This window comes from Dasypus novemcinctus, chromosome 2 (genome assembly GCF_030445035.2).
Source record: "Dasypus novemcinctus isolate mDasNov1 chromosome 2, mDasNov1.1.hap2, whole genome shotgun sequence".
Taxonomy (NCBI): Eukaryota; Metazoa; Chordata; class Mammalia; order Cingulata; family Dasypodidae; genus Dasypus; species Dasypus novemcinctus.
The window spans coordinates 136,535,384-136,558,769 of record NC_080674.1 but is presented as its reverse complement, the minus strand read 5'-3'; the positions used below and the strand labels follow the sequence as shown (position 1 = coordinate 136,558,769).

Here is a 23,386-nt window from a genome sequence, read left to right as displayed (position 1 = left end):
ATATAATTTTTTAAAAATTCCCTATTTTACCAAGTCATTCTCAGGGTTGCATCCTCTTTGGTGTCAATCCTTCAGGATCGTGGTCCCATCTCTTTTCTTATTTTCATTCCCACAAGAAGCCTTCCTTCTCAGGCCTAGTCTACACCAATAGTGTAAATGGCTCCCTGAGTCTTTAGTGCCCTGTCTGCCCGTCAATTCCACACATTACGTGTGTATTCTTTCAGAATTGTTTCATATTCATAATCCCCTTGGTAAAAAACAACCAACCAACCTTGGGATATTGAGGTCTCCACTGCTGACAAGACAGAGCCCTGAACGCCAGGGTTCCCAGGCTGGCATTTACCTACCTCTCCAAACACCTTCTTTCTACCACTCCCCTATAGGAATCGGTTGCTCTATTGTAAACTAGCTAATCATCCCACACAATTTATATTCCACCCTCCAGGGGTACTCTTGGTATTAATTCTGTCCAAGCTGCCTTGCCTCTTAAAACACAAGCTCAAGTTTTTCTCCTCTTTGAAGCCTTCTACAGTTATTCCAATGACCCTGCATATTAATGCAACAACTGTGGTTTAAAATCATATATCCATATATCTGAGCCTATACCTCAGAATCATTTGGAGAGATTTTTTAAAAAGATATATTTGAAGGACTAGAGTTTGTAAGTCAATAAACTGAAGTCAGTTCTGGCAATTTGCATTTTTAACAAAGTATTTAGGTGATTTTGCTGTATAGCCTGAGTTTGGAAACACTGGACCACATTATCATCTCTGTATTTAATATTATTTGAAGTATAAGAATTTGAAATAAGAAGCAAATATTCTTTCTTGTATTTGAATAGCATCTTTCAAAGCATCTATTAATAATGTGTCTCCTTAGCTAGATAGTGAATATCTTTAAATTAGGTTCATTGGCATGTTCATTAGGAAAACTCACACTTCAGGTATGGGATTATCTTACTGACAGAATAATATAATTTTATGTATGTGTATGTTTCAAGTTCAGTTTAATTTCTAGGATTTAAAATCAGTAATCCTATATGTTTTCTCATAATTTAAAACTATTATAAGAACATGTTTGACATGACATGAAAGATTTAATCTGAAAACAACTCTATAGTATAGAAATAATTATATAATGAGATCGTGTTTCTTAGAAAATTGTTTTCAGGTATATTCAAACTAAGTAAACTAATGACTTAACAGGTGAAGATTCTCACTCTTATTGAAACAAGCCCAGTAATCAACCACAGACTAGTCCTGGTATTATCAATTAATCATTATCAACTCCAAAGGACCTGAGAGAACTGAAACAACACATCATTTTTCAGCTTTATTGAAAATGAAATATATTAACTATACACACATGGTAATAAAATACATAATTTTGCAGATAATTGCTCAATAGTCACTTTCATAAAAACTCTGGATACACACACAAAAAAGAATGTTAGTTTATGCAGGTTAAGTTTTGTAGGTATTTTGGAATAACCTGGAAATAGATTTTCCAGGAAATTATCGAAGTTCTGTAAATACTTTAAATAAAAGTTTCACTTTGCCTTTGAAAATAGTAGAATAAAGTATGATATGAAATTAAGCACTCAAGCCCTTGAATGTAATTTTCATTGGAATAATTTAATAGTAGCATCCTCAAGCTTTTACCTGTAATTATTTCCTTTATAAATTATAATTTGATAACATTTTTATTACGAAAATGTGAAAAATGAATAGATACTTGAAATAGAACAACTGAACTCACAAGGTATCATCTAAAAGTAATTCTTACTTTACTGTGGAGACAAAATAATTGAATATTTTCTCAAATCATGTCACTATGACCAAAAAGAGACAGGCATGAAAAGAACAGGTCAAAATAATTCTAGACTTGAAATTAGGAGACCTGAATTCTAATATTGACTCTAGCAATTTATTTTATTGTGACCTGATTTTTCATTCTTATTAAGCAAGGAATTGCAGTGTATCATAGCTATAGATTTAGGTCTAAATTTTCATGAAAACAAAAATTACAACTATCTTATTATTAAAAGATACTGCAGTCTGGAAAATTTTAAGTGGTAAAGCTACATAGCAGTAAAAACTTTAATCTAATTAACTAATTTTAACAGTACCACCGAACAGTGGTAAGGCAGATGATCTGCCAAACAAAATCTCAAAATCATATTTTGCTTGAATGTCTCAGAGTGTTCATTTACTGGATTTACAAATATTTACTGATCATCCATTATGTCCAGGGTACTGTGCAGAGAATAAAAACAGTGCACATTATTTATGCATTGAGTCTGGTACTTTATTCAAAATACTATTAAAACATAATGACATAAAATAGATGAAGTTAGAAACTCTACCTAAATCTACCTAAACACTGTAAAAGGTGGGTGATATCATCTACTTTTATCCAATTAATTGTTAAACAATGATTTGAACCCTGTTTGCTGTCTTAGTATCAAAGATAAACCAGTAATACTTCTCCTGAATGCTTCTATTCCATACAATACTAACAGGACCTAACATGTATTTGTGTTTATTATATACCAGATACTGTGTTAGTGGTTATAATTTTTTAATACCTCGCATGAAGCCTTAAGTACTATTATTATCCCTTTCAACAAATGATAAAATAAAGGCTTAAAAATGTTAAACAAATTGCCCAAAATTGTCAAGCTAAGAAGTGGAAATGTAATTTGAACCTAAATATACTGAATTCTGAACTTCGACACTTAAGCACTGCTTGATAGGCGAAGATTTCTAATATTCCTCTTTATGTTAAAATAGTCATCAATCTTTAATTTTCTAGTCTTGTCAAATTAACCCCAAATCCTCCTATCTTACTACTAATCCAAACCTTAATGGATTAGAAGAGCTTTTTATTTTGTTGTTGTTGTTGCTGTTTTGTGTTGTTATAACGCAGGTTATGTGGTATGAGAAAAACCCTTATACTCAAGGCCAACTCATATGCACAATTCATCTTTAGACAGGATGATCATATTTATCACTCGAATCAGGACACTATGAAAAAAGTTACTGATAATAATTATTCCAGGACTACAGGTAAAGGATGGGATAGTCTGGGAATGACTGGGACATATGGCCATCCTATTCGTAGAGAAACTTCTGTTAGAACTGTGTGTTTAGATAATAAGCACAAAAGGATAAACATATTCAATATCAATTACATTCCTAGCATTTTCTAACATGTTTTCACATAGAATTTCAATCTCTATCATCCTATTAACTTTACAAATGGGATGGGTTGGGCTCCTCGAGGTTGTTACATTCATTCATTCATTCAACAAATATACACTGAGAGCCTACAACGTGTCAAGCACAGTTCTCTTTCTTCTCTGTCTTTCTAATAGATTTAAGTCATGCTCTTCACACATATACCATGCAAATTTAAAATAGACTTGAAACAATGTAATACTATAGACTTCTACTAAAGGTCAAATGCTAAAATGTCAAAATCAATTTGTCAGCAACTGGTACAGAAACACAGTGTGTACAGATAACTCACCGTTGATATTTCCTTTACAAGGAAAATTTCCCGACTAGAGTATTTTAAAAAGAGAAAATTGTGTTGACTGATAAACATTCTGTTCTTCAAACAACTTAATATTACCCTGAAGGAATTCTGAGACAAAGGGCCCAAGAACAAATTTCATAAACTAGAAATCTTTAATTCTGAACAGAAAACACAATATTCATGTCCCAGGTTTACTCAAGTAAAAAAGAATCTTTAGAACATATTTAAACAGCTCTGATAAGTACACACAATAATTTCAGATTTAAAGCAGATTTTTGACCCAGATAATAAGCCACAAGGAAAAATGATGTTGGTAAACCTATTCCTCTCCCCAAATAAGCCCTAAAGGCACTAAAAGTAAAATTTGCCTTATTGACTTAATGATAATTGTCATTTCAATCTACCTAAGAAATTTACAATCTTCTCTGCACTTGGGTACACATGAGTAATATATTAGATCACCATAGATTTCTCTTACAAGGCCATAAATCCTTCCTTGCCCTGGGATATTAGTGACAACATCTAAGATTGTATTAAATTATGTCTACACTGTAACTTACATGTCAAACACTAAACATGATAAAGGAAACTTTCTATAATTCAAACAATTAGAAATATTTAAATAATTAGAGAAAATGTTTTAGTACATGAGGAGCATGGATACAACTGCTAGCAAATTCATTTTATAACAAGAAGAGGGCTTTGCCCCTCTTTAAAATGAGAAAGAACCTTATAACCATTTTCATTATCTAACATGTAATTTCCTCTGTCATTCTTATGCTAGGTATTAAGAAGTAACTCTTTTTATTTAGTAAGAAAATTTGGTCTAAATAACCTGACAGGGATATATCTGGGGAAGTATACACAATGTGCAGGTAGTTGGAAGTGTAGAAGAGAAATTTACTTAATTCAGATGTTTATATTTTTCCAAGAAATGGCCAAGTATGATAGAGGGATAGAAACAGATGCAGACTGTTAGAAAGTTATAGTTACTAAGTTTGAAGATGGCCTTGAGCTGGCAGAGTTTGCCAGTGCTGATGAAGGCAGGCTAAGATGTCAGAATGGCTTAGCAATCTTATGGAATGGCCTAAATTTAACAAATGAGGAGAAACAGAAAATAAGGGGGAAACCCCACATTTAAATCTTAACTGTGACATTATCTAGAAACCAAGTAATGGAATGAACTCTGAATGGCTGTGAATCCACCTCTTGGACAAGACAAGGTACGATATCTCTTATTTCATCACAATAGATGGATGAACCTAAAACGTTGACTGCAGTAAGAAGCAGAACAAAGAATCTCATTCCTGACAAATTATTAATGACATTAAAAGAAATATTTGCTAAGATCTTAGTTCAATACTTTGTAAAACGTGAACACCTTATAAAAAATGGCCAATTATCTTGAGACATTTGATTGATGAGATAATTTCAGTATGTTGGTGTGCAGTAAGGTGTGCTGTGAATAACTGTGGTGTGATTAAATAAATTAAAATTTTCAAGTTTAATCTCATGCATTTTAGGAAGTAAGACTAACTTTTTCTTTTGGTGCTTCTGCTTTGGGAGTAAAGTCTAAGAAATCATTGTCTAGCACAAAATCCTGAAGATGCTTCCCTAGGTTTTCTTCTAGGAGTTTGATGATTCTGCCTGTTATATTTAGGTCTTTAATTCATTTTTAGTTGATTTTTGTATAAGGTGTAAGGTGGGGACTCCTTTTTTTTTTTTTTTTAAATGGAGATACAGTTTTCTTAGCACCATTTGTTGAAGAGAGTATTTTCCAATTTAGTGGTCTTTGCTACTTTGTCAAAACTCAGACATATCTTTAAAAAATAATCTGTTTACATTTTTTCATGAAGTTTCTATGACTGCCACTATGCTGAAGTCAGTATCTACTAAATACTAGTGGATGACATGGTCTGTCAACATACTAAAATGGGTAAAACATGTTTAATTCAAAGAAAAGGGACTACAGGCAGCAACTAATAGCAATCCACATATTTATAAAGTACCAAAAGGAGAAAGAAGTACAGTCACCATGATTTCAAGAAGTCCCTCAAAATTTGTACACAGTCCCAACTGAATATACTTTTGCATAAGTATAAAATTATCTTCCTGTAATTGAACATGACATGCAGAAATTTCCAAATTGGCTCATGATATAAGTTGCTCATTATCATGGCTCTATAAAGTTCATCAAAGAAAATCCTTGTATTCCTAACCAAGAAGTAACCTATGCACTTCCAGAAAACTTAATTTCACTTAAGAACCTTTAAAAATGGGAATCTATATATACTTTTTGATGACTCTCCTATTTAGACAGGAGACACTCATTCTGTCCACGGAACTCTGTTATGTTGCTTCCTTACTGCACAGAACCACTAGGTCTACTCTATTACCAGTTTTAAGGTCTTACACTCTTGCTGTCCAGCAAGCAGTTAACAATTATGCTTTCTTCCTGTATTTAACTTACATGAACAACTACGTTTGGAATATAACATTGAGTCTTAGAATTCTTCCTTTGTGAAAATAAAAATTTCTCAGTGCGTCACCAAATGAAAATGCAATGAAGAAGTATAAAAAATACTGTTAGTATTAAAGTGCTATGATAGCAACCTTGACAGACTCTTGGTATAAAATAACTCAAAAGAAACAGAAATACATATTTTAGTATTAGAATGAAATATTTCCTGAACTAGCAATATGGGATTTTTCCTTAACCACATCATTTTGAAAACATGCATTGAAAAAAATGACTATTTGATTAACAACTGATAGAGAAAATATTCTGTACTTGTCCATTAAATTATAATTTTAAGTAAAATATATTTCTGAACATTGGGCAAAAAAGACTTCTATATCTAGTCTTAGGTATGGAGGTTCCATGATAAAATGCCAAACTTCAAAATGATTGGCTAAATGCTAGTTTCTACCTTACATTTCTGCTCTTCAGAATAGCCACGTAGCCACTGTTCTGGTACTACAAAGAAATGTGTTCTTCTGAACATTTAGAATACCTAGCTTTGGAGACCATATAGGAGATTATGGTAAAAGTAAGCTTGTAGACTTAGGTTAAATGATCAACTAGATAGCCAGTGAATTTACAGACATTAATCTGAGTATTTTAACTACAACCCTAAAGGAAAGGTAGAACCTTCAAGCTGTAAATCCTGTAAAATGCCCTCTTAAAGATTTTACCAAAGAGGAAGAAAACCCAGTAGTAACAATATCAATACAAGACATTTCTTTTAAGATTTTTTGGATAATAAATATAAATTGACAATGGTTTCCTTTGGAACTTCTTCAAAAATTTCAGTGTGTTCAAGGGTTAAAAATAATAATTCTCACACTTGGCCAGCAAGGAGATTACCCGAGAGTCCTTCTTTCTAGCCTGTGCCAAAGATATATATTTTGGAGAGAATGTGTTCTCTCCAGGCCAACAGCTAAGGAAGGCTCTGTAATGCTTTATTCATTTCCAGCTGGCCTCTGTAAGAAATAGGAATTCCTAAATTAAGGGAAAATTGTCACTGGCAAACAGAGTTCAAAATTTTTTTTCAGTCAATAAAAGAGTCAATTTTATAGAACCCGAAATAATCTATAATGATAAACACCAATCTGAAACAATGTTAACAGCATTGACTTGGAAAATTTGTCTTCAAGAATAAATGTATTACTCAAAAATGGTTTAACACAAATGAAGTAGCATTCACGGTGGAGAGTGGACCTCGTAAGAAAACTAAATGACGACTTTACTGGAAATTATTAGTGCAGCATTCCTATTCATTTATGTATATGTTTGGCAGTTGTATCTTTTAACTTTTTAATAAAGTGAGTGTGAAACAAGCATACTAAGGACCAAAAGTTAGACTGCTTTTTTTAAGATTTATTTTGGTCAGTGTTTCAGTGTCTTTTTAAAGTGGTTCGTCTGCCTTATTTAACACATGGTTATTTGGAACTGAACTCATTCCTAGAGGTCAGACATTTGAATTTTTAGGTATGTGTTTAATTCATATTTTTTGTTCTGCAGTTCAAACTATTTTTGACTCTTTAATGAAAATGTTTGCCTATAGTTAAAGCAAATTAAGGAAAAGTATGTGGCAAAACCAAGCAGATTGCTATGAATGATTTGCAGAGAAGTGAATAAATGTTGTGAAAGGACTGTCAAAATAATCCAGAAAAAAAAATTTTTACATCAAAGAATACACTGATCACCACACAAATGGAAGAAAACATTCAACAATTTGCATCAAGAAGCAATTAATAGACACAAAGTTTTGAGCACACTTGCAATTCTGCCAGAGCAAAGCCGATGAATCACAGGGTGTTGCAATGGGGAAAAGAGTCTATCAAGACATTTCTTTCTTTCTTTCTTTTTTAAATCACAGCCACTTAGTGAGACATCTTTCCACCAGAAAGAACTTTAGGAACGATAGTGATTAAATTTCCTTTTCAAATAAAATGTTTTCCATGTTAACTAATGATTCTCTGTCAAAAATGGATCAATCCTTTTGTAGACAAATTAGAGAGAAGTGCTTTATTTTTAAATAGATAAAATCTTTGATTTAAAATAGCATTGAGAACATTATATAACTATCTTTAACTTATCTCAATGCAAAATAAACCAAGTATTTGCCCGCTCATAGAGAAAATTCTGAAGTGAGATTTGTTCCCCTCCACTGCTTCTTTTCTATGTTTGATCACTGCTATCTGAACTGATGGCAGGTATTTCAGCTAAATGGATCCAAGAGAAAGCAGGAGTCTGATAGCTTCCATGAAGCTCATCCTTAACACTTTTTTTCCCGTTTAAATCCTGTAACATTCAACTGAGAATAGATTTCCTTAAAAATCATATTTTCAGGTAGTTTAAGCTACCATAAAAGGCTAAGGGAGACATATATTTATATAACATTATACTTGTTAACATTTTCTGGGGAAAGAAAAATGAATTACTCATTCTTTTGTAGTAATTTATATGAAACACCCTAGTTGTTATAGAATTAGTGTCAGAAAAATCAAAAGATCAAGCTACAGAAGAAATGCAATGATTGTCTTGCAATTTTTTTACCACCTGCTGACAAAATAGTTAACATTCTTTCTTAATGAACATGGGTTCATTATATCAGAATGTAGTGTAATTATTCAGTAAACATTTGCTATGTGCAGTGCAATATTCTGATATCTGGGAAAAGATTTGTATGGAGTATAATGGAATTAAGACATGCCTAATGAAACAATAACAATGCAAGGCAATAATTAACTGAGAAAAGGCAACGTAGTCAATAAGTGCCAAGGAGCACTTTGGAAAATATGGCACTTGAATCAGTCCTTGGAGGATTTGGATAGTTGGAAGAAACACAGTCTAGGCCAAAGTACTGCATATACAAAAGGCAATGAAATTACAGAAGTATAAACTGCTCAGGCCTGGGCTTATCGAGACACTGAGTTAATGAAAATGACGAGACAGTTCTGAATATTTTAGAGTCAGAATATGGAGAGTTTTCAAAGCTAGAGTTGAGTATTGGGTAGTTGACAATATAGCCAATGGTGATTCTTTGAAAGTATTTAGACTACAGAAAACAGTGATGGAGTCATTGCTGTGAGTGAATGGATCAGAGAAAGACTTAGAGGTGGAGAAGGAAGGCAGTTAGAAATGGTTACTCTAGTCTTGGTGAAAATATAAGAAGAAACGCTAGTATTATATTCAGATTAAAGAGCAACTGAAGTAAAATCCTATTTGTGCATATTAGAATAAGAATAAGATGTGCCAAGGAAAGGTTCTAGCTTGGGCAGCTGGAGAAATTATATTGCCTTTTTTTGAGAAAAAGGAAATTGAGAATGGTATATATTTTGGGGAAATAAAACAAGAGCTTTGTTTTAAATGTAGAAAAATTTGAGGAGCTATTGGAATGCTATTGGCACTCCCTAGGGTAGCTTAGGTTTGAGTTGAGAATAAATATATAGGCCCCCAACAACACCCCATAAGTCTGTCCTCATCTCATTCAACATTCTCGAAAATAGTCTTCTCTTGTCTCTCACAATTTTCCTTCTGCTTCTCTGAATACCTGTGTCTCAGTTTCCTTTGCCAGCAGCTGTTTCTTCTCTTGCATGCATTTAAAAGTGGGAGTTTCTCAGAGCTGCATCTTTTGTTATGCTACCCTTCCTTCACTGGCACACTAGTAGCTTTAAAAAGTTAAATACCATCTAGATGCTGATGAACTCAGAATTTGTATTTCTAGCCCATGTCGCTCTTCTGGTCTACCTACTTAGATACCAGTATATAATTGTTTTATGGACACGTTAAACAGAGTCCAAAATGGAATCTATAATTGTCCCCCTCAAATTTAATCCTCCTCCAGGGTTTCCTGTTGAATGTTTTAGCATTGCCATGCATAAAGTTTGCCCATGCCTGGAGGATAACTGGTAGCCCTCCTTAACACCTCCTCCTTTCTCACCACAGACAACCAACCCCGTTTCTATTCATTTTAACCTAGTAAATAATTTCTCAAACCCAACCATTTCTCCCCATCTCCACTGACACTACCGTGTGAATATCCAGCATTTATTTAGTACTTACAGTGTATCTGACATTATGCTAAGAACTTACCAAGAATTATTTTATTTGGCTCATTAACTAAACCAAGGTTATCTGACTCTGTCTTGAGTTCTTACCTCTTCTCCTCTTCCCTAGAAACTCTAAAACATCCTCACAACATTTTCCTACATCCATGACATCAAATCATTCTTAGTATGGCAGCCTGAAAATATTTTATGGATTAAAAGATTATGGGTTTTCTTTTCTGAAGCTGCTAATAATTGTATAAATTAAAAGCAATGTATGGGCATGGTAAAAACATAAGCAGAGTAAGCCCTTGGGTCCAATGTAACTTATATAAACTGTTTCTTGTATATCTTACCAGAAGATTTTTATATGCATGAATGGAATATTTGTACATATCCTTTATTCATACAATATTAACTCTTCTACATGGTGTTTATTTACTCAATATGTCTTGGAGAAATTTTTCGCATTGGCATGTATGTTTCCACAAATATTTAAAAGCTACAATATGCCATTGTTTGAATATAGTACTATGATTTGTATAACTCATTAATGGACATATGGATGGTTGTGAAACTTTCGTTGTTATAAATAAGGCTGCAATGATGAGAATCTTCATATTTTTGGTTAGTAAATTATGTGGGAATATCTATAAGGAAAATTCTTAGCAATGGAGTTCTTGAATCAAAGAATATTTGCATTTCAAATGAGATACTATTTTTCACCTATTGGTCAGAAAAACAAAAGTTTGATAATATCTGATTTTATAAGTAAAATGGGGAAAAGGACATACAGACACATTTGGGCAGAATTGAGTCAAATCTGCTTCCTTGACATGGGGCTTTCTTATTGCCCCACACTATCCCCAAACCCACTTCTCTCATGCTGCTGCTTCAAGTCCTGAAGTCACTGTGTGTGAATGTTAGTGTGTATAGTTTTAACTCAAAATATGTTGGTTAGTTTTCTTATACTGTGTGGATCTATATTCAGGAATATAGTCTATAAGCATATAAATTTTATTTTTCTCATTCATCCTGCTATCTGTGCTTGTCTTCTAGGGTAGACCCTTCATTTTAAGCAGTTCAAAGCACATTTCCTTGGGCTGTGCACATCATGAACACTGGGTTAGTTCTTTTACTTGCACATTTAAAGCATTTGAAATTCTGAGAAATGCTTTAGTGCATTTCACAGATGTGGAGATTGAGGCTAGGGATGGTTCCACTGCACACAAATTAGGCCCTGGTTCTCCACTGACTGTGTCAAGGCTGGGGCACCATCACAGTCATCCTGAAGTTGAAGTTCAGGGCTGGGGCTCAAGAATCTCTTTGTTAATATAATTTCTGATTGATTGTGTTTAGCACCCAAAGACTGCATGGAACGCCTTTCTAACTGGCAGCTCATTTGACACTTTTTTTTCTTGCAATTTAAACATAGCCTTTTCTTGGGATGTCCTCTTTCTGGATATCCTTTTCTATCCCTACTCACTTACTGAGGTTCAATATCACAAAAATATGATTTGGCATGCTCTACTCCCTAAGAAAAATACATCAAGATTAATTATTAGCTCAATTACATCTATTTATTGAATTACTTTCAGGTATGATTTAAAAGGCGAAATGTTTATATTTCCTGATGTTGCACATGAACTGTTATAGAAACTATTAACTTAAGAGCTGGATGATAGATTTAAGACTCTATCAAGAAGACAGAGTTACAAGTCCTGTGGATTTTATTCTTTTTTATTATATTATTTCTCTTGCATTTTCCAATCCAAAGGACTGTGGAAAAGTAAAGGACATTAAATACATGCTCTTATATCTGCATTTATAATGTAATTATATAGGTATGTGTGATAGGAGATAAAATATTTCTACCTCTAAATTATAAATTTTCTTTAAATAGAAGATGTACACAGATAATATGTGAGCCTCATTCTTGAATTCTGCTATGTTCAATCATACTAGTTAAATGCATTTGACTATTCTGTGAAATTAAAAAAGTATTAGAAATTCAATTTTTCATTCTTTATGTATGGTGGGACAACAGACAAGCCTTTCGGGAGATTTAAAAAATAAATGTGGTAGCAATATGAAATTTTTCCTATTCTCCGCCAGTGCTAAGAGTTGGAAGCAGAAAAATTTGACAGCCAATAGTATGGGAGATTATCTGCCCATTTGGAAGACAGTTACCTTCTTCAGATAGAATGATGAGTAGTAAATTGCATTCTTTGGATATATCTAAACATCCCAACAAAATGTTTTACTTGAGGAACAGAATCCTATTTATTATGAAGAATAATTTCTTTAGTATGAACAGTTCACTTAGAAGAAAAGTGTTTTCAAAGGAATATTCCTATAATGTAAAATAGCTCTTCTTCAGGGTATCTTGGGATAGGTCTCCTAAATGTCCAAATGCTTTAAAAACAAGGCCAACATATCTGCTTTCTTTGACTGGCTCATTGATCTGACTTAATAATAGCTTTCAGGGTTACAGTTTCATAATGCTCAAGTTTTCGTGTCTTACTTGATTTTTTAAAAATTCCTAAAACTGTAAGCAGTTATCTTTCCCAAATACCATACCATATCACTACCATACCATATTGACAGATTTGTAGACATTGTTAGAAAGTAATTCTGAATAGAAATGGTAACTCTATGCCAGAATAGTTTTCTAGAGCGTAGATAATTTCAGCTTGGTTTCAATATAAGAATTTCCTACAGCTATAAATACATTTATTTAACTAATCTTTGAACTTTGAATAATCTAATGTAAGGTCCCCCAGATCTAGGTAAAAGACTGGTAACATGCTCTGCAAAAGTGATCTTTGGTGAAAGGAAAATAAAAGAAAAATACTAACAGCATAATTCCTCTTTGAGATTTACCAAGTACAGAAGCATATTAAAAGCTCTGAAAAATCCTACTGCAGAGTGTTTGCTGATCTTGTTTAACTCCAGAATTTTCCGCAGTGAAAGACCACAGAACTACTTTTCTTCTTTTAACTCTATAATCCCAAAAGATGAGATTTTCATGGAAAATATCTGGGAAAGCAATTTTTTCTTCAAAAAATTGTTGTTTCTTTGATCCTGCATTTGCTTGTGGTGAGTTGTTTTTTTAATTATTGAGCAACATGGAACACTTGGGGCTTGATTATGCAAGTAACACTTAAAAAGTGAGGTGGTATAATTTGCTTAATTTGTATAGTCTATTTTTGAACTTATTTTAGAAAATTAGGAAAGTGGATTTGACTGAATGGATAGGGCATCCACCTACGACATGGGAGGTCCAAGGCCTCCTGACCCGTGTGATGAGCTGGCCCATGCGCAGTGCTGATACGTGCAAGGAGTTCCATGCCACTCAGGAGTGTCCCCCGTGTAGGGGAGCCCCACGTGCAAGGAGTGCGCCCCATAAGGAGAGCTACCCAGTGTGAAAAAAGTGCAGCTTGCCCAGGAATGGTGCCGCGCACACGGAGAGCTGACGCATCAAGATGACGCAGCAAAAAGAGACTTGGATCCCGGGTGCTGTTGACAAGAATACAAGCAGACACAGAAGAACATACAGCGAATGGACACATAGAGCAGACATCTGGGGGGGGGGGGGGGGGGAGGGGGAGGGGAGAAATAAATAAAAATAAGTCTTAAAAAAAAAAAAAAGAAAATTAGAGTGCAAACTTCTCAAGAATAAGAACGCTAATTTCCTCATACTTATTCCATAGTACCAGGACAATATAAAGTGGATTTCAGTAACATCAATAATAAAATTACTTTTACTAGAAATAATCCCAATATATACATGTCTTTCATAGTTACAAAAAAAAAACTATTAAAGAATCAGTGTATTTTATTTTGAATAAACCACATTGTGTTTCCAGCAAATAGCAAAAATTTATTATAAAATATCATTTTGAGAATTATAACTTCATGAAACTAGAAAATCTTCAGAACATGAACGACCTTAGAAAGTGGAATTTCTATTAATTTAATTACAATTTTTATAGTTAGAAAGCATGTGTGATGGTCAAGTTCATGTGTCAACTTGGCCAAATGATGGTGCTCAGTTGTTTGGTGAAGCAAGCACTGGCTTGATTGTTACTGTGAAGACATTTCATGGACTTAAATCATCAGTAAATCAATTCATCTAAGGCTGATTATATGTACAATCAACTGAGGAGATTGCCTTTAACAAAGAAAGGCCTCTCATTCAATAGCGGCAGGCTTTCAAAGGAGAAGTGATGATTTCAGCAGTCATAAGAGAGAATTTCCATCTCCACTTCAGCCAGCCATCTTCTCCTGGCGAATTCATAGAAAACCTTCACCTGAGTTTCCAGCTCATGGCCTGCCCTCTGGATTTTGGACTTGCCCATCCTCACAGTCAGGTGGGACAATTCTTATAAAACTCACATAATATTTACAGATAACTTTGATCTGTTCTCTTTTCTGGAGAACCCTGACTAATAGACATGCCTTTAGACTAATACATTTCTCCTATCCATAAGGAGGAATTACAGTGATATTAGATTCCTCATCTAATTTCTCTTCTATTTATCTGGATACACTGGATATAATTATGGTTTCCCTTTCTAGGATAAATTAAAAATGACTATTTTATTTTACTGAAAGCTTTATATTTAGTACTTCTAGACAAAGATATACTTTACCATCTCCATAACCAGAACAACCCCAAATGATTTATTGTGATGTCAGTATTATTTTAAATTACAATATCTCAAAAAGACTCAAAATCTCTTGTCCAAAAACTATTAATAATGTATAATATGCCATGTGACCCAAATACTCATTTACCAGAACCTTAAAAGGACTAAATAAATTAGAATTGTAATTATTAATAAAAACTGAGGCTAAGAATCAATTACATATAATTATATGCAACTTCACGGTGTCTTGTTTCTCATTAAAATTCACTTGAATGAGTATAAAACATCTGTTGAATTTGCACAGAAGGGTTAACTCTATAAAAGGCTCATAAAGGACCAAATACTGTTTAACAGGTAGATTAAAAAAAAATGCTTTTTTATTTGCTGCTCTACTGGCCTCCAATAATGAAAACCAGAAAGATTGTAGACGTTCATACAAAGGTAGCAAGTTCAAATACAGGCAGAAAACATGTCAAAATACTATTAAACATAAAAGCCTATGTTATTTTTCAAGTCAGTGTTCCATACTTAGGATAGCTGAAATGAGTGGATATAGATTTATAGTCCCAGGAAGCATGTGGGTCATGTTTTCCTCTCCAAGCAAAGACTCAAGGCCATATCTCCTTCAGAGATAGAGTCAGAATGTGGCATATAATTGTGTCAATGGTTAATCCAAGCTAGAGGAAAGCAGCCATATGTTTGTGTCCTATTTTTGCCAACTCTCTGGTCTCAATGAAAGAAACCTGAGTGTTCAAAAAAGAATGCTTTACATATATCCAGAAATCAGAGGTAGCAATTTTACCACATAGGATATTCTTCTCCCTCAGCATACCTGGATCTATTTCTCTTTTTCTTTTAAGCTAAAAGCAATTCTTCCATTGTTTCCACAAACCCAACCAAAACATAAATGCTAGAGACCACATAGCCTGACACAAATGCAATAAACATAGTTTGAGGTCTAAGCCATATTCTTTTTAATATCCATTTAACTGATATTACATTTAACATAAGAGTCATTGGCTTGTAGAGAGTAGAAAAATATAAGGATTTTTTTTTCCTTTTAACTGATTCTTTTAATGATTCATCTACATTATCAAGTGGGAAGCAGGGTTTCAAAGCTAGACTGTATAGATGGTTCACTAAATCTTCCCAATAAAATCCAAGTCAAGGCTTAAATTTAAGTCCTCGTAGGTTTATCAATCATTTAAAAATGTTAGAAGAATTTGAGAGAAACTGACAGGTTAATTGACCCCAGATGAGCATGCATACCCTCTCAGAGATGCACACATATCGTTGCTATTCCTGTTCCAGGGACACAGCGCATAAGAATGAGAGATGTAGGTATGTTTCCTTTGTCCAGGAACACTTTAACCAATGAAACCTAATGACCACAACATTACTTTCTTTCTCTACAATTACTTTGGGATGGTCTTCATTTTAATATGAAAGTGATATCCCAGGGGTATAAAAAAGGGTGAATCAATAAAATCCTAATAGACCCACTGGCTTTAATTTGTGCAAGCTGAAGTTTGAAACTGACCTGCTAAGACACCTCGGCCATAAATGAAGAAGGAGAAATTGACTCTAAGGAAAAGAGCAGATGGGATATTCATGTAAAGAAATTTCCTGCTGAGAAAAAACACACTCAACATACTGGATTCTTTAAATAAGCCAAAAAGGAAACAGACCAACAAACAAAGGTAAATGGGTAGGAATAAGATTAACCTTTTTGTAGTTACTCTTTCTTTGCTCACTCACTAAGGATATGTTCTCATTGGGTAGCAGTACAGTAACACAACTAAACAGATTTAAAAGAATCTAATTCAAGTACATTTTAAAAGTATGTAGTAAAATTGAAAAATATACTTTTTCAAAAAGCCAAACTCCATGCTCTTTATGAGCTCCCCATAGAATTTTGGGTTTGCCTAAGTTTTAATGAAAGACTATATAATAGGCACATTTCATTAATCAAAAGTAATATTTGTCATGCAAATAGGGTTTGCTAGCCATTTCTATAAACAATGATGTAGGAGTCTACATTTCTATGTCCTAAATTACAATAAAAATCTTCTTTGCGTTACAATTTTTTTTGTAGTTAAATGGAGTTAACATGTAAAATATTTCAATTAATTGCCAAAGTTGGGACAAATATAGCTCATGTATTTTAGTGGTTTTCAATTTTTTCTTAGAGCAGAAGTGAATTATTTCTTTTAAAGCAAACTTGTCCAGAATTTCACTAACCAAAAGAAACAAATTTTCTTCCAGCAAGTATTCTCTCAACTTCCTCATCCAGCTGATACTTTCAGTGCTAGCTACACTAAAGTAGAAACAGAATTTGAAAACACTGATTTTGTCTGTTTTCCTTATTTTACTCATGTGGAAACAAAGACACAAAGGTATCCAATGTCTTAATCATTTTAAGCATGTACAAATGCGGGAGACTGAACTGTCCCTAGGTCTCCTGACTTCCAAGTCAATATCTTTCCCTATCATTCTATTCTATTTCACTCACTTAGAGATTAGGAAAATAAACCCTGAACATAACAGAAATTAGCTGTGGTTATTTTGAAAACTGATGCTCCTAAAGGCTGTTTAGTCTGAAATGTGAAATTTCTTTATATGGTTCACCAGTTAAAAGATTCACGGATCAGGCTACATTCTAGTTCTGTAGTCAGAGATTGATTTACAGTGTTTACAAATGCATCCTTTAAAGAATCTCAACATGAATTCTGCAAGTAGTAGAAAGAAGGATACAGTTTACTGAGCATTCAGATGCAATGCTAATCTGCAAAACTTTCCTTATGGCAGAAAGGCGTGAATAAGGTCAAGGAAAAAAAGCATAGATTTTAAATGCCAGGGATTTTATTTTGAGCAACACTGGGCAAGCTGGATAACCACTGCTTTATCCACTGAAAAGATTTCTCCCAGAATGACCTGTTTCAGATTATTTGTGAATAACCACCACCTTTTTTCCATACCATGCTAGAAAAGCACAACATTTTTTTCATTTATGAAATAAAGGAGATGGAGAGAAGGTATATTACATCTCTAACAAATCCTAGAACTTTATGGTTCTGTGATAATAAGGATTAAATATCCAAGATGAATGCAGCAAGACACATAGGATCAGGAGACTGATACATTTCTGAAAACAAGTATTTAAAAGCTGCTTTCATCCAGGTCTGATCAGATTTTTATCTTATAACATGGGTTTTTTTAGTACTTCATAGAGTGAATGTGCAATTTTCTACAGCTCCTTTATATATGGGCCTCTCCTTTACTCATATAAGTTTTAAGTAAGCATTACTATTATGAAATTAAACTTACTGTTCACCTGCCAAATGAATTATGTCCACTTGATTTGACCAAAGGTCTTCAAGAATTCTATTCCCTTCCATTTCTGCTATACACAAGCAAGAAAATTGCAGGGACAGACCGCCTTTTACCTATTAAGATGTGAATTCTCTATTTGGTTCTGATACTACATTTCTTAATTATATTTTGTATTTAATTATCTGAGAGTATTGTAACTACTTACTATGCACATTTTACACAAAAATATTCTGAAAAAGAACCATATCAACAAAAAAATAGCAACAAAACAATAATAAAGCCTACTATATTTGACGTCCTTGTACCAACAAGTATGGGTGTTAAATGCTTCATACATTTAATCTTACATAATCTTTCACACGGTTGCATAGAGATCATGATCAAGAACACACAACTAGTAATGGCAGAGTTGGGATTTGAACACACATTCCATGATTATAGTAACCAGGCCAAAGCTGACATTACTGAAACCTAATATTGAGAATGTATAGAATGAGTCTCACCTTAGACCAGTCACCCATTCGCCACACATAGCACTTTGAGTAATCCTCGCAGTCCTCGGCCTCCCTGGGTCTGGTGGAGAGGACACATTTCTTTCTGGGGTTAGTGCACCTCACAGTCCGATGGCGTACACCTTTGCCACACTTGACTGAGCACTGGAAGATAACAGCAGGGGGTTTGATAAGGAGATTGGCACTATAGATTAAATTAGGTAAAGTACTGGTTTCCACTCATCTCTCACATTTTTATGCACCCACACAAAGATAAAACAAAAAGTAAAGCATAAGAATAAGGGGAACACCAGGCCAACAGGCCAGATGGCAAAGTGCTGGAGGTAAATGGTTTCAGGAACATGGGGCCATTATTGCAGAAAGTAAAATAAGGCAGGAATATTTGTATTATAAAAGATATCATGATCAAAATGTGAAAATACCAAAATTTGATTGATATGGTAAGAATGTTATTTCTCACCAATATGTCTTACAACAACAAAAAGAGTAAATCTTAGCAAAAATAAAATGAATTTCTTTACACAACTATATACCCCTAGAAAGCACTGTTATAGTTTATAGGTTGAAAATATGATTAAATTGAAAAATAGTCTGGTAAACTTCATAAATAATGGATACTTGATCGATATGCTTGACTGACAGTGATATCATAGACATGATGCTCATATATATATTCCACTGATCTTTTGCAGGTGCCACTTTGTCATTGGCATCTGTGTTCTCTACTATGGAGTCTGCATAAGGCATCCCTATTTCCTGAAAACAGATATCACTGATTTATGGTAGCAGCAACCAACATTGCATTATTTTTGTGACTGGTAAAGGTCCAAAGGAAGAGTTAAGAGTATACATTTAGCAATGATGCCATACAAGAATAACCATACTAACCCAAATCATGACTCAGAGCCAGGAGGAGAGGCAGATGCAGAACTCACTGCCCTGCTCACACTCTTCTGGCTTTGACAATAGTTACGGGTTCCTGAAAACTTAAGAATAGAGCTAATTATAACTTAAATATACCAAATCCTGCTCAAAGAAGCAACTGCCTCATAATTTATAGGTTATATTTGAATATGTTGAGCTTTAGAGTGTCTACACTATTGACAAAAATAAATTTTTAAATTAAATAAAAAAAGAAATATTTAAAAATTCCATATTGTATTAAGACTTATCATTCCATCCTGCTGTTGCCAAGTATCTGCATAGTATAATATTTCTGGCCTATGTTCTCCTCAAGAGTATGTAAAAATGTTCTGGTTAGGCTGGGAAGGAGGGGTATTGTCCTTTTTCTGATGCTTATGTGATCTTCTTTCCAGATTGAACTGAATCATTTTGATGTAAAAATTGATATGGCATTCATTCTCACAATATACTTCACAAATGAAGAAGACTCTATTAAGCAGGGAAGGACAGCCCAGAAAAGTAAGACACACTAAGTCAGGCTATTTGCTAGTATACTTTTTAGGGGGAGGGTTAAGTGAAGAATATTCATAAACCTATTTTCTTAGTTACTTTATCTCCAATTTCTAAAGAATGGCTATTTACTACAACATAGCATTTTTTCCTTATCATTTTTACATTCTATTTAATAGTCTAAAACTAAGATGATGGATGATTTCACTGTATGTGTGTGTATGTGTGTATGAGAGGGTGAGTTTGTGTAAGTGTATAGTTGTGTGTATGTCTGTACATGCACCCACACACTCACCCAAAATGCTTCAGAGCAGCTAATAAATATAAGTAATGAGTGGTTTTCAAGATTATCCAAGATCATGCATTGTTATAACAGAAAATAAATCAAAATAGTCCAGCATAGAACACACCTGTATGCTATACTCCACAAGCTCACTGGTGTGTGTGTTGCAGCAAATAGGCACGTGTTCTGCAGTAGGACAGCACTGCATACAAATCCCAGAGCTGCCACATAGGAGCTGACTTTGGATAAGTTCATTTCTCTGAGCTATATCACCCTCAATTATTACATGGTGAAACTGTTAGATTTTTACATTGGTGATTATATGTAAATGATATAATAAAGTAAAAACACAGTCCTTGTTCACAAAACATGTTTCTTAAGTGTTAATTTCCTTTCTTCTTCTTTCATTTTTAAATATTCAGGGATGTGCGATCAGTCAAATGTATATCTTAATATATGCCGACCCAGAAAATACCATGGTATCTAAGTGAAAAAGCAGGATTTAAAAATGTATATAAAATAGACTCTTGATATTTATGGAATAAAAAGTAAATATCTTTTTTAATTTTCAAAATTATTTATCAGAAGCATATTCCTTTTATTTTCAGCAGAGCCAATAGCTAGTACTGAAAACTACAAATCAACTATGGCAGAGAGATTCTGGAGATGATACGACACAATCTTATCTTTGCTATGAGTTAGCGATGGACAAGGAAAAGAAACACAGTGTGTACTGCACCTCAGACCACACTCCAGCCTCCCACACCGTCATGCAGTCCTGGCCCTCACAGCGCTGGGCAGAGGCTGGCTTCGGGCCAGTGCAGTCCCTTTCCCGGGCTCTAGTCAGAGTTCCATTGCTCAGCTGTCGGGTACAGGCCACTTGTCTGCTCTGTGTCCCTTTCCCACAAGTTTGTGAACATGGGGTCCATTCGGTCATCATCCACCTAAAAATAAATCATGTGTCATCAAAAACAAGTTAAAGATATCAACTGTCTATCACCACATGTCTAGAGCCAGCTGACTGATACACAGTACTTCATACCTTTTAAATTAATAGTATAGTTTTCTCCAGGATACCCATGCTTTTTATTGCTTTGAATTCTCTATATTTCTTATCTCAGGGCCTTCCTATTGGGTATATTTTAGTTTATATCCATGCTATAGTACATACTTTTACCTTTTATCATATGCCATATTACCGCATAAAAGTACCTTATGAGTATAAAATGATAACATCCATGAATTATTATTCTTATGTTTTTACATCTTCACAACAAGCCATGTGTTAGATGCTATAACTATCATGGTCATTTTAGAGAAAGGGAAATCAAGGCGCACGGAGGCTTAGTAACTTGCCAAAGGTCACAAGGTTGTGGAGTCAGGAACTGAACTGAGGCTGCAGACCACCTCTTGACAAGAGGTATGAGGGTTTTAGAAGCTAACAGAAACCTGGATGGAGAAACTGCTGTTACCTGGGTGAATACCCAGTATGCTGCCTATCATTGGCAACAAGATTTCTGTGACTGGGAAGTATCTTCCCAGATAGATCTATATATAGCTTCTTTAGATTAGCTACTGGCTGAGATGACTGTCATTGAAATGATAGACTCAGGGCTAAATGTGAACTGATGTCATTTTAGAGGTATTCCAGACTCCAATACAACTATTGGAATTCACTGATTTAGTCATTCAGTCATTTCATACCTACGTAGAGATTATTTTTCCAAACAATTTTCATGGCAGTGGTATGCATCATTATCACTTTAGTTCTAATTAATTGGGATTTACCTTAAGGGCTATCAACTCTAAAACTTCCCCAGATTAATTTCAGGCCAAGGCTTATGTCACAAATATGCTTTATGGACTTCAATATTTTTGATTCCTGTCATTAAAAATGGACTGCGTGACTCCCATTATTTGGGCAACCTTACAGGGGGATTTAGCCACCTCCCAACTCCCACTAAACCATTTGCATGATTGGTGATTTCAGTGCAGTGCATTTCACTCAGAAGCCTTGAACTTGATTCCAGATTCCTTACTAGCTGTACACATCCTTAAAACAATACTTAACAGCTGTAAGTTTCCATTTTCTCATCTGGAAAAGGGTTGATTATTATAATACTGTCTGACATACAACAGGTACTCAGTATATAGTATATTATACATATATACAGCAATACATGTATAAATGATTTATGCTTTACATATATTTCCCTAGCTTCATCTCCTATTTCTTTAGAAAATAAACCATATGTTCAGCCTGCTCCCCAAATGCTTTCTATTTAAACTTCATTGCATTTGTTCATGTATGACCCTCTGCCTAGAAGATCTACCATCCTTACCCCCCATAACAAGGTCCTTCTCCATCCAGTCAACAAGGATTGTCCTCTCCTCTGCCCTCTGTCACCTGACTGGTAACACTCCCATGACACTTATCAGATATTCCCTAGGGAAGTGGAGGGCCTCAAAGGCTACTCAAGGAATTTGGGTTTTCTTTCCTATTAGCATATAAGCTTCTAAAAGCAGAGATCAATGTCTTACTCACCATAGCACCTATAATGCTTTTCATGTAAGCCTTTTCATTAAACCTTTCTGGAAATGAAATTTATTTCTCTTTTTGTTTTACAGAAATAGTCTCAATTATTCAAAATTTACTTAAACCCAAGTATTCTTGGCAATGATACAAATCTTGAGGAGTCACTTATCCTGCTACAGCCTAGTTTATTCATCTGTGAAGTGGTTTTATTCTAAATTACTCGTTTCAACTGATGAAAACAAGACAAATTTTATGATAACATCGGTACTCCAGGGCTGCTTCTAACAAGGTTCCTGTTTGCTGGTCCACCAAGTATGATGCAGGCCTGTCATATTTTGCTTTGGAATCCCCTCGTGGATTTTTCCTGAAGTGAATATTTATCTTCCAAATTTAATTTAGTTTCTGCTTCATATTTCTGCCTAGCAATACCTAGGCAATAAGCACAATATAAACACATCTATGTATTTTTCTTCCCAATGATGAATCCAGAAGATACTACTCAAGATAATTTTTTTCTTTTTTTTTCTTTTTCTCTATTTTTTAAAAATGTTACATTCAAAAA

The 23,386-nt window shown here is 34.1% G+C and overlaps 1 protein-coding gene across 1 annotated transcript in view; it reads right to left on the bottom strand.

The window, feature by feature from the left end:
- ADAMTS19 (ADAM metallopeptidase with thrombospondin type 1 motif 19) overlaps window positions 1-23,386 on the bottom strand; it is a 283,954-nt gene that overhangs the window by 5,007 nt on the left and 255,561 nt on the right. Inside the window, exons 20-21 of the mRNA XM_004462171.5 lie at window positions 21,028-21,232; window positions 18,584-18,736 (exon numbers count right to left, since the gene is read on the bottom strand). Of these exons, the coding sequence (XP_004462228.1) occupies window positions 18,584-18,736; window positions 21,028-21,232 (358 nt within the window). The remainder of the gene's footprint in view (window positions 1-18,583; window positions 18,737-21,027; window positions 21,233-23,386) is intronic.